Genomic DNA, 20,457 nt, shown 5'->3' with positions numbered 1-20,457 from the left:
GCACTTTCTTCATCTGTGGTCTTAATCACCTATCATGGGCTTCAGTATTTATCAGTTACTTTTTTTTTGCTGTTTATCACTCCCGCAGGAACACCCAGACATAGTCTTTCTCTTTGCATCATGAGTTAAATTGTGACACGAGTTTTTAAGTTTCTGCATCTAGCCAGGCCAGAAATGGGAAGATAGGATAGGGGACATATTTTTTCCTTGATGTAATTGGACATTTTTCTTTCATAAAAACATTGATCTTAAATTAGGGAGCCACAAAAGAAATAAGAGATTCTACAATCCCACTATTTCGATGACTTCTCTTGATTTTATATATAAAAAATGATCTACTGTTAAAAAACACAAACAGGTGAAGAGAGGTATGGTATGATAAGGTAAATCCCTTACTTTCAGCTTCAGACCTGGTCCAGCCATGGTCACTGTGGGCACTTGGGGAGTGAACCAGCAGATAGGTGATTGTTTTTTCCTCCCTCCCTCCCTCCTTCTCTCCCCCCTCCCTCTCTTTCCCTTTTAATGGATAAATAAAAAGTAGAAAGAAATTCCTCTATATCTTTTCATGGCTGATACTCATCTACTTTTAGTGCTAAATAATCCTCATTGTGGATATGCCACAGTTTATTTATCCATTTGCCTACTGAAGGCTGTCTTGGTTGCTTCCAAGTTTTGGTAATTATGAATTAAAGCTGCTATAAACTTCCTTGTGCAGTTTTTGTGCGAACATAAGTTTTCCATTTCTCTACATAAATACCAAGGCGTGCGATCATATGGTCAGAGTATGTTTAGTTTTGTAAGAAACTGCCAAACTGTCTCCAAAGTGTCTGTACCATTTGTATTGTACCATCAAGGAGGGAGAGTTCCTTTTGCTCCACATCCTTGCCAGCATTTTGTCAGTTATTTGGATTTTGGTTATTCTAATAGGTGAATAGTGGCACCTCATTGCTGTTTTAATTTGCCATTCTCAATGACACATAACCTTGCATATTTTCCATATGTGTATCTTCACTGGTGAAGGGTCCATTTAAGTCTTTTGCCCAATTTTAATTGGGTTGTTCATTCACTTGTTACTGAGTTTGAGAGTTCTAGGTATATTTTTGATAGCAGTCCTGTATCAGGACATGCCTTTGGCAATTATTTTCCTCCAGTCTGTGCCTTGGATCCTCATTCTCTTGTTAGAGCAGCTTTTCATGTGTTTGGTTGCCACTGCATTTTTTTCTCTTAAAAATTGAGTTTAGGTTCTTTACCACTTCTAAAAGGGTTGGTTGTCTTTTATTTAGTGATATGAATGAGTTCTATGTAAATTGAGGAAATTAGAATTTTCCAATTTTTTCCTTGGTTATACTTATTTTTTTTTTTACTTTTTACTTTTCAGAGATGCACCTAGCACAAGATCACCCAGGCATATACAGCAAATACCAGTCGACACAAAGGGAGAGATAGACTCCAATACATTAATAGTGGGGTGATTCAACACCCCCTTGTTATCAATGGACAGATCCTCCAGACAGAAAATCAACAAAGACACATCATGCTATTGAATAAATGAACCTAACAGACATTTATAGAACATTTCACCCAACATTTATAGAAAACACATTTTCTCACCAGCACATGGAACATTCAATAGGACAGATTATATATTAGGCTGCAAATGAAATCTCAGTATATTTAAGGAGATTGAAATCAGACTATGTATCTTATCAGATATCAAAAGAATAAAACAATAAATCAGCAAGAACAACAGAATATTTACAAATACGTGGAAATTAAACAACATGCTACTGAACAACCAATGTGCCACTGAAGAGATTGAAACAAAAATAAAAAACTTTCTTGAATAAGTGAAAATATATCATATCAAAACATGTGGGAGGGGCTGGTGCTGTGGCGTAGCGGGTAAAGCCACCACCTACAGTGCCAGCATCCCATATGTGTACCAGTTCAAGTCCTAGCTGCTCTACTTCCAATCTAGCTCTCTACTAAGGCCTGGGAGAGCAGTGGAAGATGGCCCAAGTCCTTGGGCCCCTGAACCTGTGTGGGAGACCCAGAAGAAGCTCCTGGCTTCTGGCTTCAGATCAGCTCTGGCCATTGCAGCCAGCTGGGGAGTGAAGCAGCAGATGGAAGACCTCTCTCTCTCTCTTTCTGCCTTTCCTTCTCTCTGTATATAATTCTGACTTTCAAATAAATAAATAAATCTTTAAAAACACATGTGGGATACAAGAAAGAGCTAAGTTTATAGCCTTAAGTGCTTACAGAAATAAATTAGAATGATCTCAAATAAATGATCTAATTATGCATCTCAAAGTCTTAGAAAACAAGAACAAACAAAACCAAAATTAACAGGAGCTAAAGAAATAATAGAGATCAGAATAGAAATATATAAAATTGAAACTATAAAAATCAAAAATCAATGAAACAGGCCGGCGCCGTGGCTCATTTGGCTAATCCTCCACCTGCGGCGCCGGCACACCGGGTTCTAGTCCCGGTTGGGGTGCCAGATTCTATCCCAGTTGCTCCTCTTCCAGTCCAGCTCTCTGCTGTGGCCCAGGAGTGCAGTAGAGGATGGCCCAAGTCCTTGGGCCCTGCACCTGCATGGGAGACCAGGAGGAAGCACCTGGCTCCTGGCTTCGAATCAGTGCAGCGCGCCAGCCAGGGTGGCCATTTTGAGGGTGAACCAATGGAAAAGGAAGACCTTTCTGTCTCTCTCTCTCTCTAAATCTGTAAAAATCAATGAAACAAAAAGCTTATTTTTAAAGAAAATTAAAAAAATAGATAAACCTTTAGCTAGATTAACCAAAGGAAAAAAAAAAAAGAAAAACTCAAATGCAATTATAGGTGAAAAAAGGAGACGTTACAATTGAAATACAAAGGATTGTAAGGATCTATTATAAACAACTATATGCTAACAAACTGGAAAACCTCGAAGAAATAAAACCTCAAAGGATAAATTTCTAAATATCATATAATCTACTGAGATTGAATCAAGAAGATACAGAAAAGCTAAACAGGCCCATAATAAGTGATGAGGTTGAAGTAGTAATTAAAAATCTCCCACCAAGGAGAAGTCCAGGACCTTATGGCTTTACTGTTGAATTCTACGAGAGGAACTAATGCCAATACTTAATTTTTTTCAATTTTTTTAAAAGATTTATTTATTTATTTGAAAGTCAGAGCTACACATAGAGAGAAGGAGAGGCAGAGAAAGAGAGGAGAGAAAGAAAGAGAGAGAGAGAGAGAGAGAGAGAGAGAGAGAGAAACTTCCATCCGATGGCTCACTCCCCAATTGGCCGCAACAGCTGGAGCTGGGCCGATCCGAAGCCAGGAGCCTCTTCCAGGTCACCCATGCGGGTGCAGGGCCCCAAGCACTTGGCCCATCTTTCACTGTTTTCCCAGGCCATAGCAGAGAGCTGGATCAGAAGTGGAGCAGCTGGGTTTCGAACTGGTGCCCATATGGGATGCCGGCGCTTCAGGCTGGGGTGTTAACTCGTTGCGCCACAGCACCAGCCCCTAACTCCAATACTTCCCAAACTATTCTAAAATGTTAAACAGAATGGAACTCTGCCAAACTCTTTTTACAAGGCCAGTGTCACTCTGATACCAACAGCAAAGAAAGATGTAATATGAAAACACAGCTACAGACCTCTATCCTTGATGAACACAGATGCAAAAATTCTCAGTGGAATACTAGCAAATCAAATCCAATACTACATCAAAAAGATGATATGTTGTGATCAAGTGGGATTGATCCCAGAGATGCACTCAAGGGTGGTTCAATATCCACAAATCAGTAAGTGTCATAAATCACATCAATGGAATGAAAAACAAGAACCATATTGTCATCTTAATAGATGCAGACAGGGCATTTGGTAAGACTCAACATCCTTTCATGATAAAAACCCTCCACAAATTAAGTATAGAAGGAACATACCTCAAAATTATAAAGTCTATATGACAAACAAATGGTCAATATATTGAATGAGAAAAAGCTGAAAGAATTTCCCTTCTGATCTGGGAGAAGCCAAGGATGCTTACTTTTTCCACTCATAGTCAATATAGTATTGGAAATACTAGCAAGAGCAATTAGGGAGGAAAAAGAAAGAGTATAAAACCTGGAAACAAGAAAATCAAAATATCCATGTTTGCAAATGACATGATGTTGTACATGGAAAAAACATAAACACTTCACCAAAAAAACTTTTAGAAGTCATAAGCCAATGCAGTAAGGTTGCAGGTTACAAAATCAATATACAAAAACAGTTGATTTTCTATACATTAATGATGTACTCACCGAAAGAGAAATCAAAACAAAATCCAATTCACAGTAGCCACAAAAAATCAAATATTTATGTATAAATTTAACCAAAGAAGTTAAAGTCCCCTATGATGAAAATTATAAAACACTGATGAAAGAAATCATCAAGGACATACAAAAAAATAGAATGATATCCCTTGTTCATGGATTGGAAAAATTAATATTATTAAAATGCCTGTACTACCTAAAGTAATACAGAGATTCAATGCAATCCTTGGGAGGATACCAATGGCATTCTTTACAGAATTAGAAAAAAACAAGTCCAGGGGCCTGTGTTGTGGTACAATGGGTTAAGTCTCCCTCTGCAACCCTGGCATCCTATATGGGTAACATTTTGAGTCCTGGCAGCTCCACTTCTGATCCAGCTCCCTGCTGATGCACCTGGGAAAGAAGCAGAAGATGGCCCAAGTGCTTGGGCCTCTGCACCCATGTGGGAGACCCAGATGGAATTTCAAGTTCCTGGCTTCAGCCTGGCCCAGCCTTGGCCTTTGGACCCATTTGCAGAGTGAACCAGTAGGAGGAAGATCTCTGTCTCTTTCTCTCTTTCTCTCTCTCCCTTTTCTCTCACTTCATCATTCCTGTGCTCTGTAACTCTGCCTTTCAAATAAAATCAATAAATCTTTAGAAAAATTCCAAAATTCATATGGAATCACAAAAGACCCAGAATAGCCAAAGTAATCCTGAGTGAAAGCAATCAAGCTAGGGCCATCATTGTGGTGGAACAAGTAAAGCCGCCACCTGAGCATCCCCATGAGCACTGGTTCCTGTCCAAACTGCTCCACTTCTGATCCAGCTCCCTGCTAATGGCCTGGGAAAAGCAGTAGAAGATGGCCCAAGTGCTTGACACCCTGCCGCTCGTGGGAGAACTGGAAGCTCGGCTCCTGGCTTCAGCCTGGCCCAGCACCAGCCATTGCCGCCACTTGGGGAATGAACCAGATGATGGAAGCTCGCTCTATATTTCTTTCTCTCTGTCTCTGTAACTCTGCCTTTCAAATAAATAATTTAAAAAAAAAAAAAAATAGCATGGCACTGGCATAAAACCTGACATATAGTTCAATGGAAAAAAATAGAGAGCCTAGAAATTAATCCATGTACGTATAGCCTACTGACTTTCGAAGAAGTGTCCAAGCCACAAATTGGAGAGAGAATAATCTCTTCAATAAGTGGTGCTAGCAAAACTGGATGTGTATATGTAGAAGAATGAAATTAGATTCCTATCTCTGACCATATACAAAAATCAACTAAAAATGGATCAAAGACCTAAACTTAAGACCTGAGACTATGAAATAGCTAGAAGAAAATGCAGGAGAACAATTTCAAGACATCAGTGTATGTGATGACTTCTTAGATAGGACCCCAAAGCACAGGACACAAAAACAAAACTAGCCAAATGGGATTATATCAAACTCAGAAGCTTCTGTACATAAAAGGAAAGATTTGGGTGGCCAGTGCTCTGGCATAATAGGCTAAGCCTCCGCCTGCAGTGCCAGCATCCCATATGGGCACCAGTTCCTGTACCAGCTATTCCTCTTCTTATTCAGCTCTCTGCTAATGGCCTGGGAGAGCAGTGGAAGATGGCCCAGGTGCTTGGGCCTGCTCACTCACATGGGAGAACCAGAAGAAGGGCTCAGTGCCAGCCATTGTGGCTGTTTGGGGAGTGAACAAGTGGACAGAAGACATTTCCTTCCTTCCTTCCTCTTTTTTTTTTTTTTTTTTTTTGGACAGGCAGAGTAGACTGTGAGAGAGAGAGAGAGAGAGAGAGAGAGAGAGAGAAAGGCCCTCCCTTTGCCGCTGGTTCACTCTCCAATGGCCGCCGTGGGTGGTGCGCTGTGGCCGGCACACCGCGCTGATCCGAAGGCAGGAGCCAGGTGCTTCTCCTGGTCTCCCATAGGGTGCAGGGCCCAAGCACTTGGGCCATCCTCCACTGCACTCCCTGGCCACAGCAGAGAGCTGGCCTGGAAGAGGGGCAACCGGGACAGAATCCGGCGCCCCGACCGGGACTAGAACCCAGTGTGCCAGCGCCGCAAGGCGGAGGATTAGCCTATTGAGCCACGGCGCCAGCCCAGAAGACATTTCTTTTTGTCTCTCCCTGTATCTGTAACTCTGCCCCTCAAATAAATAAATTTAAAAACCTTTAAAAGGCAATAATTGATAGAATGAAAAGGCAATTTACAGAATGGGAAAAATATTTGCAAGCTACCTACACTGTATCAAAGAGATAACTGTACCACTACGTTAACAGCAGTACTGTTTACAACAGACAAAATATGAATCAACCAAGATGTCCAGAATCAGACGAATGAATAAAGAAACATATAATGTAATATTATTCAGCTATAAAAATTAATGAAATTCTCTTATTTGCATCAAAATACCTACAACTGGAAAATATTGAGTGAAATAAGTGGAACACACAAATACATGTTCTTTCTCATATGTGGGAGCTAAAATTTAAAAAAATCAAAAAACAAAAACAAAAAAGAAATGCTTGTATCAGTATTGCTGCAAATATGGTTTTATCAAGCTTTATTTTATATCACTGTCAAATTGTTATGAATGTTTTAATGATCTGAGATTATTCTTAAATTTACTGTATATGAGTAAAATTGACATCTTTTCATTTGATTATTATTTATAGCTCTTGCCTATATTCCTGCTAAACACGGTATTTTTACTTTTTACTTGTTGAACTTTTTATTTAGTGGAGCATTAAACCTTTAAATATAATGGAAGCTTAAAACTATGTTATCTTGTGTGGGTGCAAACTGATGAAATCTTTACTTAATATATACTGAATCTTTACTTAATATATACTGAATTGATCTTCTGTATATAAAGATAATTGAAAATGAATCTTGATGTGAATGGAATGCGAGAGGGAGCAGGAGATGGAAGGGGTGTGAGTGGGAGGGAAATTATGGGGGGGGGAGCCATTGTAATCCATTAACTGTACTTTGAAAATTTATATTTACTAAATAAAAAATTTAAAAAAAACTGTTATCTCAAAAATTAAAAGAGAGAGAGAGGAGAGAGAGAAAAATGCAAAGGGAGGAAGGGAAGTATCATTTATATTCTTAGAACTGTATTTATGAACTACACTAAATCTTTTCTCTTTATATCGCAATAACAATTTTTAAAAGTTTTATAGGGGCCAGTGTTGTGGCATAGTGGGTAAAGCCACCACCTGTAGTACCAGCAATCCATATGGGCACCAGTTCCAGTCCCGGTTGCTCCACTTACAATCCAGCTCTCTGCTATGGCCTGGGACAAGCAGTAGAAGCTGGCCCAAGTCCTTGGGCCCCTGCACCAACGTGGGAGACCAGGAAGAAGCTCCTGGCTTTGGATGGGCATGGCTCCTGCCATTTCGGCCATCTGGAGAGTGAACCAGCAGATGGAAGGCCCCTCTCTCTCTCTCTCTCTGCCTCTGCCTCTCTGTGTGCCTTTCAAGTAAATAAATAAATCCTCTTTTAAAAAAGTTTTATATAATGGGATGCAATTTATTGGTACTTTTTCCTTATGGTTTTGTGCTTTGTTTTCTGTTTTTAAAGGACTACACCTCAGATCGCCACTTAGCTTAGAGGTTGACACTGGTTAAGATTCCTGTGTCCCATGTTGGAATACCTGGGTTTGATCCATGGTTCCTGACTATAGCTTCTGCTAATGTGGACCCCTGAAGACAGTGATGGTAGCACAGGTAGCTGAGTCCCTACCTCCCATGTAGGAGACTTGAATTGAGTTTCTGGCTCCCAGACACTCTAGTCCCAGCTGTTGCAGACATTTGAACAATGAACTAGCAGATGGGTACCCCACCTCTAATAAACAAATAAAATTTAAAAATGAATAGACAACACCTCTCTAGAATTATAAATTATTCACTCATGCTTTTATCTAGCATTTCAATGTATTTTTTTTTCAAGGATCCATTTATTTATTTGAGAGGCAGAGTTACAGAGAGGCAGAGGCAGAGAGAGAGGTCTTCCATCTGCTGATTTACTCCCCAGATGGCTGCAATAGCTGGAGATGTGCTGATCCGAAGCCAGGAGCCAGGAGATTCCTCTGGGCCTCCCACATGAGTGCAGGTGCCCAAGCCCTTGGGCCATCTTCTGCTGCTTTCCCAGGCCATAACTGAGAGCTGGACTGGAAGTGGAGAATCCAGGACTCAAATTGGTACCCACATGGGATGCCAGCACTGCAAGCAGTGGCCCCACCTGCTGGCCCCAAATTTTTTTATATTTAGTATTTAGTTCACCTGTAATTTGTACATAAGAAACCAGGAAGAACATAGTTGATATATATACATATATATATATATAATTTACATATATATATTATATATTCAAGTGTTTTCTCAGTTACCATAATACCATTTACTTACTTGGAACAGATTTTAATCATCATCTAAAATCCAATAAACTGGAGTCTATTTCTTGGCTCTCTACTTTTCTGTTCTATCTATCTATCTTAGTTATTATGGCTCATGGTACATTTTAATTCCAGGAAAGCTATTCTCCTTCCATTATTCCCATTCCCTAAAAGTATATCGCCTTTTCTCACATGTCAGTTTTAATGAACCTAGAATCACACTGCTGTTAAATGCATCCTATTTGTATTTCAATTTTAGTTATCCTGAATTTATAAATTTAGAGATAATTTGTATAGCTAAATATTTAATTTCAGAAAGTGACAAAGATTATCTTTCGTAAATAATCAAATCTTCTGTATCTTTCAGTATTTTTAAAGTTTCTATCATATTGGTTCTGAACATTTCTTAAAATATTTTGTTTGGCTACTATGAAAATGGAAGCCTTCTTTCCATTCTAAATTGTTTTTTCTTTTTTATAGAATTAGTGATTCTTTTTTTCTAAAGAATTATTTTATTTTATTTGAAAGACAGAGTTACAGAGAGAAGTAGAGCCAGAGAGAGAGGTCTTCCGTCCATTGGTTCACTCCCCAAATGACTGCAATGGAGCTGCAATCGGAGCTGCACCGATCTGAAGCCTGGAGCCAGGAGCTCCCTCTGGGTCTCCCACACAGGTGCAGTGGTCAGCCATCTTCTACTACTTTCTCAGGCCATAGCAGAGAGCTGGATCAGAAAAGGAGCAGCCAGGACTAGAACCGGCACACATATGGGATGCTGGCACAGCAGCCTGGGGCTTTAACCCGCTTTGCCACAGTGCCTGCCCTAGAATTAGTGATTCTTAACATATTAGAGAGAGTTTATTGCTTCTTGTTAGAGATCTCATTAGATAAATTGTTTCGCACAGCTTTAATCTATTATTTTGGGTTTGTGAAATATAATCAGATTATTTGTAAGTAATGATAATTTCACCATCTTCTTTTTTTAAAAAAAAGATTTATTTATTTTTGTTTGAAAGTCAGAGTTACACAGAGAGAGGAGAGGCAGAGAGAGAGAGAGAGAGATCTTCCATCTGATGGTTCACTCCCCAGTGGCTGCAGTGGCTGGAGCTGCGCTGATCCGAAGCCAGGAGACAGGAGCTTCTTCATGGGCGCAGGGGCCCAAGGAGTTGCACCGTCTTCCACTGCTATCCCAGGCCATAGCAGAGAGCTGGATTGGAAGAGGAGCAGCCAGGACTAGAACCAGTGCCCATATGGGATGCCAGAGCTTCAGGCCAGGGCATTAACCCACTATACCACAGCGCCAGCCCCTTCACCATCTTCTTTCTAATACTACCTCTCCATTTTTTCTCTCACCTAATTCCTGGCTTGCATTTTCAAAGTAATGTTAACTTTGCTGTGTTTGTCTTGTTTCCAGTCTTAATTAAACCATTTCTAGTGCTTCACCCAAAAAATGATACTGGTATTTGCTATTAAAATATATGTAAATCCATCTCAGGTTAAGGACCAACTCACATCTCACTAAAGCAGAAAGAATCATGTGGTTTTCTATCCTATGATTTGCTATATTAATAGCTTTCTAAATACCAAGCCAACCCTATAGTCTATATAAATTTTGTATGGTCAAATTTTTTTTAATATTTTTGGCAAGGTACTTATTAATATTTAACTTATGCTTTTTATACTTACAATGATCAATAAGACTGGTCTTTTGTCCATTTTTCAACCCATTAAATGCTTTAAATATTTAAATAATTTATACCATTAAAAATTCTCCTAGATTTACAAAACTTTGGTTCTAAAATGACCATGAGCATGTCTCACTTGGTTAATCCTCCGCCTGCAGCGCCGGCATCCCATGTGGGCGCCGGGTTCTAGTCCCGGTTGCCCCTCTTCCAGTCCAGCTCTCTGCTGTGGCTGGGGAAGGCAGTGGAGGATGGCCCAAGTGCTTGGGCGCTGCACCCACATGGGAGACCAGTAGGAGGCACCTGGCTCCTGGCTTCAGATCGGTGCAGTACCGACCATAGTGGCCACTTGGGGGTGAAGCAACAGAAGGAAGACTTTCTGTCTCTCTCTGTCTCTCTGTCTGTAACTCTACCTGTCAAATTAAAAAAAAAAAAAAAAAAAAAAAAGGACTATGAGGCCACCCAAGCCAGGAGGGCTGCCCTGGAGGTACTCGAGCAGCCAGCATGATGAAGACCAGGAGGGGCAGGCAGGTAGCAAGGTGAGTTTACTGTCACAGGCATGAGAAAACCAAGGCCATGTTCAGGAACACAAAAGGCTCACGTTGCGCTATGCGTTTCTTTGGCGTTTTCTCTGGGGCTTGAGAGGCCAGGTAGGACTGTTTAATTCACTGTCCTTAAACTTGCTGTTGATATAAGGCAGTCAGTCAAGAATCAAGCCACCAGTCAGCAGCCCACTCCAGCTCCACAGTGCCCATGGCACCCCAGCTGCTATCCAGGGGGACCCAGCTCTCGGCCAGCTCCCAGCAGCATGGGCCCAGGCACTTGGTCAGCATCATGGTGTGGTTCTCACTCAATTCTGGTGTCCATGTTAAGATGGCAAAGAATATTTATTTTGGAAGCTTTTCTTCTTTTTGCTCTAGAAAGTTGAATTTGTATCAGATTTATCTATACTTCAATCACTTGAAAGACTTCATCTATGAATTCCTGCATTTTATTTTGTTTTAGGGAAAATAAACCATTTTTCATTTGTCTACCCTGGCAAGCTCCTTGCCACTGCTCCCTAGAACATCAACCTTTGGATCTGGCTGCTGAAAACCTTTTGAATAAAAGCTTGTTGTTCCATTTCCATGTCTTCTTGAATCTGGCTCATTGTATACATTCATATTGAGATCCATCAGATGAATATATTTATCTTGATATATTCATTCAAGATTTCTAGGTCTGGGCATCTTAGCTAGGTGTTTACTATCTGTCTCTTTTCATTAAGAACATTCCTGCCTGGGCTGGCTTTGTGACATGGTGGATTAAGCAACGACCTGCAACGCAGTCATCCCACGTGGGCACCATTTTGGGTCTCAACCGTTCCACATCCATCCAGCTCCTGGTTGATGCACCTGGGAAAGCAGCAGAAGATGGCCCAAGTGCTTAGGTCCCTGCACCCACGTGGGGGAGTTGGAGGAAGCTCCTGGCTCCTGGCTTCAACCTGGCCTAGCCCTGGCTGTTATTGTCATTTGGGGGAGTGAACTAGCAGATGGAAGATCTCTCTCTCTCCCTGTAATTCTCCACTCAAATAAATAAACACTTAAAAAAATTGTGGTTTTCACTGCGCTACCAGAGTAGGATGTTTTCTCCAATAAAGGCAAAGGTAGGGGCCAGCACTGTAGCATAATGGGTAAAGCTGCTGCCTCCAACGCTGCCATCCTACATAGGCATTGGTTCAAGTCCTGGCTGCTCCACTTCCAATCCAGCTCCTTGCTAATGTGTCTGAGAACACAGCAGAAAATGGACCAAGTCCTTGGGGCCCCTGCCACCTATATGGGAGACCTATAAGAAGTTCCTGGTTCCTGGCTTCAGACCAGCCCAGCTCCAGCAGCTGCAGTCATCTGAGGAGTGAACCAGCAGTCGGAAGATCTCTTTCTCTCTCTTTCTGTCTCTCTCTCTCTCCCTCTCTCTGTAAATTCTGCCTTTAAAATAAATCTTTTTTTAAAGGCAAAGGTAGACATTTGATGATATAAAACTGTCCGATTAGTGCTTTCTATCAGCAAAGAGTGACATTGATGTTCTCCCTGCCAGTGGTACATAACCTTTGTGGGACCATGAACCCTGTCCAGAGTCTAATGAATGCCTTGGATTTGTTTCCCTAGTAACACACACAAACATATACAACCATATCGGAGCTTCATAGATCTCCAACTTCAATGTAGAAGACAAGGCTTTTATAAACCTAGAAAAGATTTCTTTTTCCATTAGTGATTTGTTTCTAAATTTTAAGGATGAGAATTTTTTTTCTAATACAATTCTATAGAAAGCAAAACTTGAAAAGATGGTTTATAATTAATCACTGGTGAGCACGGAATGTGAATTGGGGTTTTGCTTCCTACACCCCAGAGGGGAAGGGTGTAAAACACACTGTGCCAGAGCAGCAGAGCCATGGCTGCTGGGAAAAGCATTCTGGGCAAGACCCTGAAATGCCTCTTTAGAGTGAGCTCTGCACCTGTTTCCCTGAGACCCAACAAAGGTCATAATGTTGGGCCAGTGTGGAATCCAACCTCTGGGTGCCTCTCGGAGAGGTTAGAGATGCGCAGACTCAGCTGAATTTCTTAGAGAGGATGACCTTCTGGCTCTGATTGCTTTTCCCTTTCTTTCTCTTTTAGGGGAACAAGTCCATTTGACACATTAACCCAAAACAAATGTCCAAATATCCCCCACTTTAGTTTTTTAGCATGTTCCTCATACTAGGTTAAATTAACACAGAAAAAAAAAAAAACACAAAGAACTCAATGAGGAATCAGGGCTGTGGTGCACACCTAGCTCACCTGAACCCATCTGCAAAGCCCTCAGTTGTGCTCTGGTCCTGCCCATCCTTGGTTCTCCCAAAGTGCCCTGTATGGCCACTGCCAGAGGCTCAGAGTAGATTTTGTTATAGCCTGGTTTCTTGTCAATCCCCCTTTACCCATTTATCTCATCTCATACAGGTGCCTTTATGGGGATGAGGGTTCGTCTTGTCCAGTTTTATATGCTTAGCAGTCAGCCCAGGGCAGCTTGCTGATAAACATTCATGAAATACATCAATGAACTCTTGAAATCACAGCCCACACAAGGATGAACAGACCCTGTTGTGAGCAATCCTCCAAGGGTGAGAGGTCACAGAACTGTGTGGACTGGCTGGGTGGTGGTGCTGGTGTGGAGCGGGATGAGGGGACTGGGAAGGTAGCAGAGGATTCTGGGAAAAAGAGCTGGCTTTGAGGATCATCACACAATTTTCCAGACCAGGAAAGACAAAACGTGGCTGTAGATTCTCAGGTAGAAGAAAGTATACATCATGTTAATATCTAACCTCCAACTTCTGTCTCTAAACCTTAGAAACTTCTTTTCCATTCCACCCTAGCCTTTGTGGAAAAAAGAGTTTAAAGTTATGGTAGTCAGAGGATCTCATAAAATCTGCCATTAGAAAATCATTCTAGTAAATGTCTAGGCAACACTGAGCCTCACATGTGAGTAAATCATATGCAATTTTAGCAAAAGCACTCATTTATATTTATTGTGTTTTATCTGAATGATTTGATTTATAACTTCTACAAATCAAAATGCTCTGACACCCTCCTCTATGAAAAACTAACAGAAATATTTATGAAGAAAACAGGAAATACTAGAATATCATACTACATAGTTTCTTCTGACTTCCTACTTCACTAGCATAACTGGGGTTATTTTACTTAGAAACCAATTTTGAGAATATTAAGAATTAAACCTTAAAATTTTAACTCATAGGATCAGGGCTTGTTTTGGGATCAGGTTAGATAAGCACTGCTGATATGTTGCAAAAATAAATTATGGATGTATTAGTAAGGCAACAGGAAAACAATCAATTCACAAAAGGCTTCTGTATTATAAAGTCCAAGAAAAAAAGTAAAAGTAGACATCCTGCCATCTTCCTAAAACATCATAAGGCCGAGTTTCCAAGGTTAGGACTAGGAGTGAGGGCAAGGTCGAAGGCACGTGGCAGCGGCATGAAGCTGGTCTGATCAGGAAAGCTGGACTCTGACTCAGTCTACAGGAGGTCTCGTTTTCTCCCAACTGGAAGAAAATGGCTCTGAACTTTCCCATCCCTCCTAGATTGTTTAGTGGTAATCCTCTGTGTTGCGCAGCTAATGAAAAACTACAGTTAACGAAAAATTGCATTGTGGGACCACCTGCCACCCCAAGGTCGGCCTGAGAAGTCCTCCAGTGAGGGGCTATGTGGACTGTTGCCCGCCCCCTCCAGGATCTCCCTGATTGGGGTTTGACACAGCAGAACAGTGCCATCAATCCCAGTGGAAACAGAGTGGACCCTTGGTTTTCTGATGCTTCTTGATGCGTTTACAGTGAAATGGAGACTTCAGGTGGACACGCTGGAGGAAGAGGATCCTCTGGCCACTTGGGAAACCTTCACCCCCATATTGATGACGACGGATGCATGACGATGACACCAGAGAAGCAGCGAAACATCTGAGTCTCCAGGATGCTGAGTTCAGAGAAGCCCAGTGCCCCAGGGAGCTTTCTTTCCATTAAAAGTGCTTCAGATAAGAACATATGCAGGTCCCAGGGTTGGCCAGTACTCACCTACGGTATCAGTCCTGGCTGGGGACAGTGAGGCGCTCTTCTCTCCAGCCCCAGGCTTGGGCCAACAGGCCAGTTCCATCCATGAGCAAGGCCCATCCGTGGTTGCTGAAGGATGGTTTGATACGCCTGGCAAGGAGCCTCATTACATAACTTGCTGTGATGGCAAAGGCCAGAGCTGCGTGTGGATGGTTTCTCCTGAATTGGCTCCATTCTACTTCCTGGCCCCTTCCTTCTCTGTCATGTGCTCTGGTTTAATATTTTTTTTCTGCCTTGAAGTGTAACCTTAGGCACTAGCAGATGCCTATCAGGACCTGTTTGGTTTTTTGAGGCACCTTCTTTTGAGCACTAGTCATAAAAATGGGCCTGGAAGCGGGCCAGGGTTGGGGTTACTGACACACTGCGGATACTTCTAGAGATCTCCACAATCAAATTCTTACCCCGCTCACTAAAATGGCAGTAGGGCTAGTACAGGAAACCAGCGCCAACCCTGCTCAGAGCCCGCGGCCCTCTCCCTGCCCCTGTGGCCGCGCGGCCTTTCACGGTAAGCCCAGCCGGGGGTCCAGTCTACTGGACAGCTCAGGACGGAGGCGGCCAGGCTCCAGACTCCTGGGGTCTGCTCACTTCACTGCGTAACACCCAGACCTCAATCAGCCGGTTTCCAGAGCACTGCAGAACCGATCCACAAAATGGCAGAAGCGTGCCTTCTAAGAGTCAGAGTTCTTTCTGAGTCATGCCTATTTCAGTTCAAACGCTTCCCCTCTTTCTTTGAACACAGGGAAAACAGGAGCCGTTTTTACTTCCACTTGTGTGAAGAGTCCCCACTGATTTTTGTTCAGCCTCCCCTAGTTGGTCATTTTTAATTAATGTGAAAAGGAAAAGCAAGGACATTCCTATATGATTTCAGCCTAATCAGGTGTATTGAGAACTAGCTAAAAAGTATCACAAAGCTAAAAACTAGATTGTAATGTAGGAAACGAAGGTATGCATTCCAGTGGCACCGAACAAAGCCACAAAGTAGGGAACAAATGATGTAATTTTAGGCCTGGATCTGCACCTAGTGCATTGTTTGACCTGAGGTTATATATGGAGGCTCTCTGGATGCAGTGACCTCATGTGACAGATGGAGGGATGAGAGATTGTAGTCTTTTCTAAGCCTACTATTTCATACTGCCATGACTAAGATCAATCTGAGACCGTAAGTTTTTATTTCATTAGTTATTTATAAGCCCCAACAGAAATGAAAACACAAAAGACTATAAATATTTAAAACTGAAGAATTAAAAAATACATTGCAAAGGAAGACTTACTCAGAGCTATTATGCATATCTGTATTAGAAACACTTGATCATCTAGGCCAAACTCTAGAGTTTGGCATTTTTCTAACAAACAAGAAAGCTGCAGATTCATTAGGCTGACCTGAGGCCCTGTTCTTCACTATTTTCAGTTGTATCCGTCTGTGTCTCTACTTAGAATGCATCTATCAATATATCTCCATAATCGTCTCACACACACACACACACACACACACGAGCGAAATAGGAAAATAAAGAAGCATGGAATTAGGTCTGACCAAAGAAGAAGGAATGAGACTGTGAGACTTACTGGAGCTGCTGAGTTTTTCACCGTGACGCTGGGGGTGGTAGCTCTCAGGGCGCCACTGACTCCATGGTAGTATTTGAAGCAGATCTTAGTTTCAGCTGAAAGACGGAAATAAAATAGGACTGAGATGTAGGGATGTCGGGTGTAATCTGGGAAGTGACAGACAGGGCCAGAGAGGTTGTCTCCAAGAACTCCAACTTAATTCCCCCCATGAGCCAGATAGGCCACTGGACAATGATAGCCTACATATGGCCTCATGGGCAAGTTTAACTTCCTCCTATAAATGTGTCATGAAAAATTGTTTGGCCTTAATGTTTTTGTCCTCGAGTGAAACCCGTTATTTAGACTCTCCACTTACTTTCTATTCCACCGGCAGCCACTGCTTTCTAACAGTTTTAAAATTTCTGGGTGATCTGACATGGACCACCTGTTTGTAGCTTTGTAATTTCCTATTATTTAATTAGCTGGGGTGAATGTCTTGGTCATTTGAAAGAAGACTTTGTGAGAAATGATTGAAATTTATGAATGGGAGGCATGGTTTTTATCTTCTAAGTTCCTATACACATCAGTGACTCCTTCTTTGCACCACAAATTGTTTCCTTTCAAAGTTCTGTAGATGGAAAGCAGACAAGGTACAGCTTTGGGGAATCCTGTTGCCTGGGTTTAAATTTCAGCTCCACTGTTCACCCTATTCCGAAGTGCAGAATAGGACTAACTACTGTAAGTATCACAGGATGCTGGTTAAGAAAACAGAAGTGCTCTGAGTTCAAATAAACACTCAGTAAATGTTGGTGACGGTGCCGATGTGCTGAACAGTGACGTGACTCCATCACCTCCTGGCATTCCATTTTGTAGAAAACAGAACCCATAACCACCATGACTTCAGTCAATTTAAAGGTGACCTGCTTTTCACAATTCACTGTTCACAGAATTTTTTTTTTCTTAAAATTTGAAACTTTCTTAGGTGATACCTTTCCCCCCTTGTATTAACTTTGCTTAGGAAAACATGAAGAATCTCTAATTTGAGATCCCATTTCTCAAATAGGCAAATAGTGTCTACAATGTTCTTAGCACAAATTCAAAATATGTCTATAATGGGACATACGGAGGATGAAGTATAAATAAAAATCTGTTTTTTTGTGTGCTTGAGAGTATAGACTTTATAAAACTATGGTTAGCTTTAAAAAAAATAACATTAAATATACACAGTCAAATATTGTTTAAAATTTAGATAACATTCCTTATTCTATGGTATAATTTGATAGATTTATAACCTGTAAATCTAAGTTCTACCCTGAAAATAATTTTTTTGCAAATGATTTTTTAAATTCAAGTTTAATTCCTAGAATAATGGAGCAAAAATTACCAGCTGTCTGCCCAACACCCATTCTCCCTTTCCTTCTTAATAACAAAAACCTCAATTTTATTTTGGATGATAATGTCTAGCTAAAGTATTGCATTTTGTGGCCTCTCTTGCAGATACATTTATGTTGTTTTCCATTGTTATTTTGGGATTTCTGCTATATGTAGCTAACCTAAACCAGACTAATAAAGTTTCCACAATGTACAAGATATGAATATTGCAATATTCTTTTTTAGGTTAGGAGATATGAATATTTTAAGGATTTTCCTTTCCTGTGGCCAAATTGCTTTCCAAATAGCACTTTATACTTCCCCTAGAAAATGTAACTCAGATCATTTCATAAAACCCTTGTTAACACTGAGCATTATAGACCAAAAAAGCTTAAAATAGAATCTCATTATAATTTTATTTGATTACTAGTGAGACTACACATCTTTCCATCAACTATTAGTTAGATATGAGAATTTTTTTAATCTATTGAGCTGTAGTTGTGAAGACTTGCCACTGTCTGAGAGATGTCTGTGTGCTCACCAGTCTCTCTTTGAGTGGATACATTCTTACTTTAGATGTGTTTGCTTTAGGAGTCATTCTTTTCCTAAGGTTATTTTTCATATTTGTTGATTGCTTTGTCGTTTTAATGGGCAATTTGATACTGACTTTCCATATCTATTCTTCAAGACACCTCATGGCTCTCCCATGTTAGGTCTACACACCCAGATCTATACTGCCTCAGCCTGGAGAGCAGGTTTCTGGTAGGTCAGGAACCATGGGAGAACCTTGAGTACTGCAGGGAGACAGACACTTGTACATCTTGTCCATCACAGTGAGTCTGTGCTGTTCAGTATGTGAGTGACCATACTTGCAGGTGTTGGGGAGAGTAGCACTAAGGAGACAAATGGCCTCACCTTAAGCTTGGTTGGGTAGAGAGAACTTTTGGATGATAGGCATCGTGAGCCAGTAGCAGCTGTTATTTTAATGCCTTTAAGTCAAAAGGTCAGGGAAATTATATACAATCTTGTGGTGAATTCTATTGCCAATGAGCAGACGACTACATGTGTTGAGCTAAGGATTCAGGGAAACTTTTAAAGTGTAGTGGTACTCTGCTGAGAAGTTTTGGGAGAAGGTTATCTGCCTTCCTACCTGCCTGCCTTCCAGCTAAGATACTGCTTATTTGAAAGGCAGGAGTGAGGGGAGAGATGGGGGGTGCAGTGAGAATTCACTCCCATAGGCAGGTTCACTCTCCAAATGCCTACCATGGTTGGTGCTAAGCTAGGGCCACAGCTAGGAGCTGGGAATGCAATCCAACCCCCCATGTGAGTGGCAGGTACAGAGATGGAGAGACAGAGATCTTCCATTCACTGTCTTACTCCTTAAATGCCTACAGTAGCCAGGGCTGGGACTTAATCTAAGTTTCTCATGTGGGCAGCAGGAACATAATTACCTGAGTCGTCACCTGCTGCCACCCAGAGAATTCATTACCAGGAATCTGGAATCGGAAATGTTGCGGGGACTTGAACCCAGGTACTGCAAAATGGAATGCAGCCATCACAAGTGCCATCTTAACACCTACAACAAATTCTTGTTCCAACAACTTGAATTTTTAGATGGATTTTCCTTTTCTTTAACATGAATACCTCTGTAACTTAAATAATTTCCCTTTTAAACTTGAAAGAGGTATTAAATCATTTAAAAGTTCTGTCTTATTTAGAGATGGAGTATGAAGGAAAGATATCCATAAATGTTCAATGCAATAAGTCGACATATAAATAATTTATTGTATGGCTTTTAAATGTTTTCATTCATTGATTTATTTATTTGAAAGGCAGACAGGAAGCTCTCATCAACTGTTTCATTCATTAAATGCCTGCAACAGTTGGGGCTGGTGCAGGCTAAGCTAGGAGCCAGGAACTCAATGCAGATCTTTCACAGAGGTGGCAGAAGCACATCTACCTGAGTCAGAAGTGTGGACTTGAACCCAGAAACACTGACATGGGATGTGGGCAGCCCTGGTGGCCTCTTAACCCCCCAAACCCACCCTTATCATATGGCTTTTTTACAAAAATGTCTTCATTCCACAAAATCTCATGCTATTTTGCTCTTTTATTTTATTCTTTTTATTTTGACAGGCAATGTAGAGTGGACAGTGAGAGGGAGAGACACAGAGAGAAAGGTCTTCCTTTTGCCGTTGGTTCACCCTCCAATGGCCCCCACAGCCGGCGCGCTGCAGCCGGAGCACCGTGCTGATCCGATGGCAGGAGCCAGGTACTTATCCTGGTCTCCCATGGGGTGCAGGGCCCAAGCACTTGGGCCATCCTCCACTGCACTCCCGGGCCACAGCAGAGAGCTGGCCTGGAAGAGGGGCAACCGGGACAGAATCCAGCGCCCCAACCGGGACTAGAACCCGGTGTGCCGGTGCCGCAAGGTGGAGGATTAGCCTAGTGAGCCACGGCGCCGGCCCTATTTTGCTCTTACTCTGTTGATCATTATTACATTAAATTGATCTGTTTATCTCAACACTGAGTTTTTCCAGGAGA

At 41.5% G+C, this 20,457-nt stretch overlaps 2 protein-coding genes across 8 annotated transcripts in view; both read right to left on the bottom strand.

The window, feature by feature from the left end:
* Positions 1 to 20,457, bottom strand: part of HECW1 (HECT, C2 and WW domain containing E3 ubiquitin protein ligase 1) — a 408,266-nt gene that overhangs the window by 163,796 nt on the left and 224,013 nt on the right. For all 7 annotated transcript variants that reach the window (XM_051852912.3, XM_089315664.1, XM_051852913.3 and 4 more), the window contains one exon: positions 16,564 to 16,658. In XM_051852912.3, the coding sequence (XP_051708872.2) occupies positions 16,564 to 16,658 (95 nt within the window). The remainder of the gene's footprint in view (positions 1 to 16,563; positions 16,659 to 20,457) is intronic.
* On the bottom strand, positions 10,967 to 11,192 carry LOC103349485 (cytochrome b-c1 complex subunit 10). Its single transcript, XM_089316287.1, is given in 2 exon segments — positions 10,967 to 11,077; positions 11,079 to 11,192. Coding segments are annotated over 2 exon segments (225 nt in total).

This window comes from Oryctolagus cuniculus, chromosome 16 (genome assembly GCF_051225735.1).
Source record: "Oryctolagus cuniculus isolate XC-2025 breed Fujian yellow rabbit chromosome 16, ASM5122573v1, whole genome shotgun sequence".
Taxonomy (NCBI): domain Eukaryota; kingdom Metazoa; phylum Chordata; class Mammalia; order Lagomorpha; family Leporidae; genus Oryctolagus; species Oryctolagus cuniculus.
The sequence above is the reverse complement of the archived record's forward strand: the minus strand, read 5'-3'. Positions and strand labels throughout refer to the sequence as shown.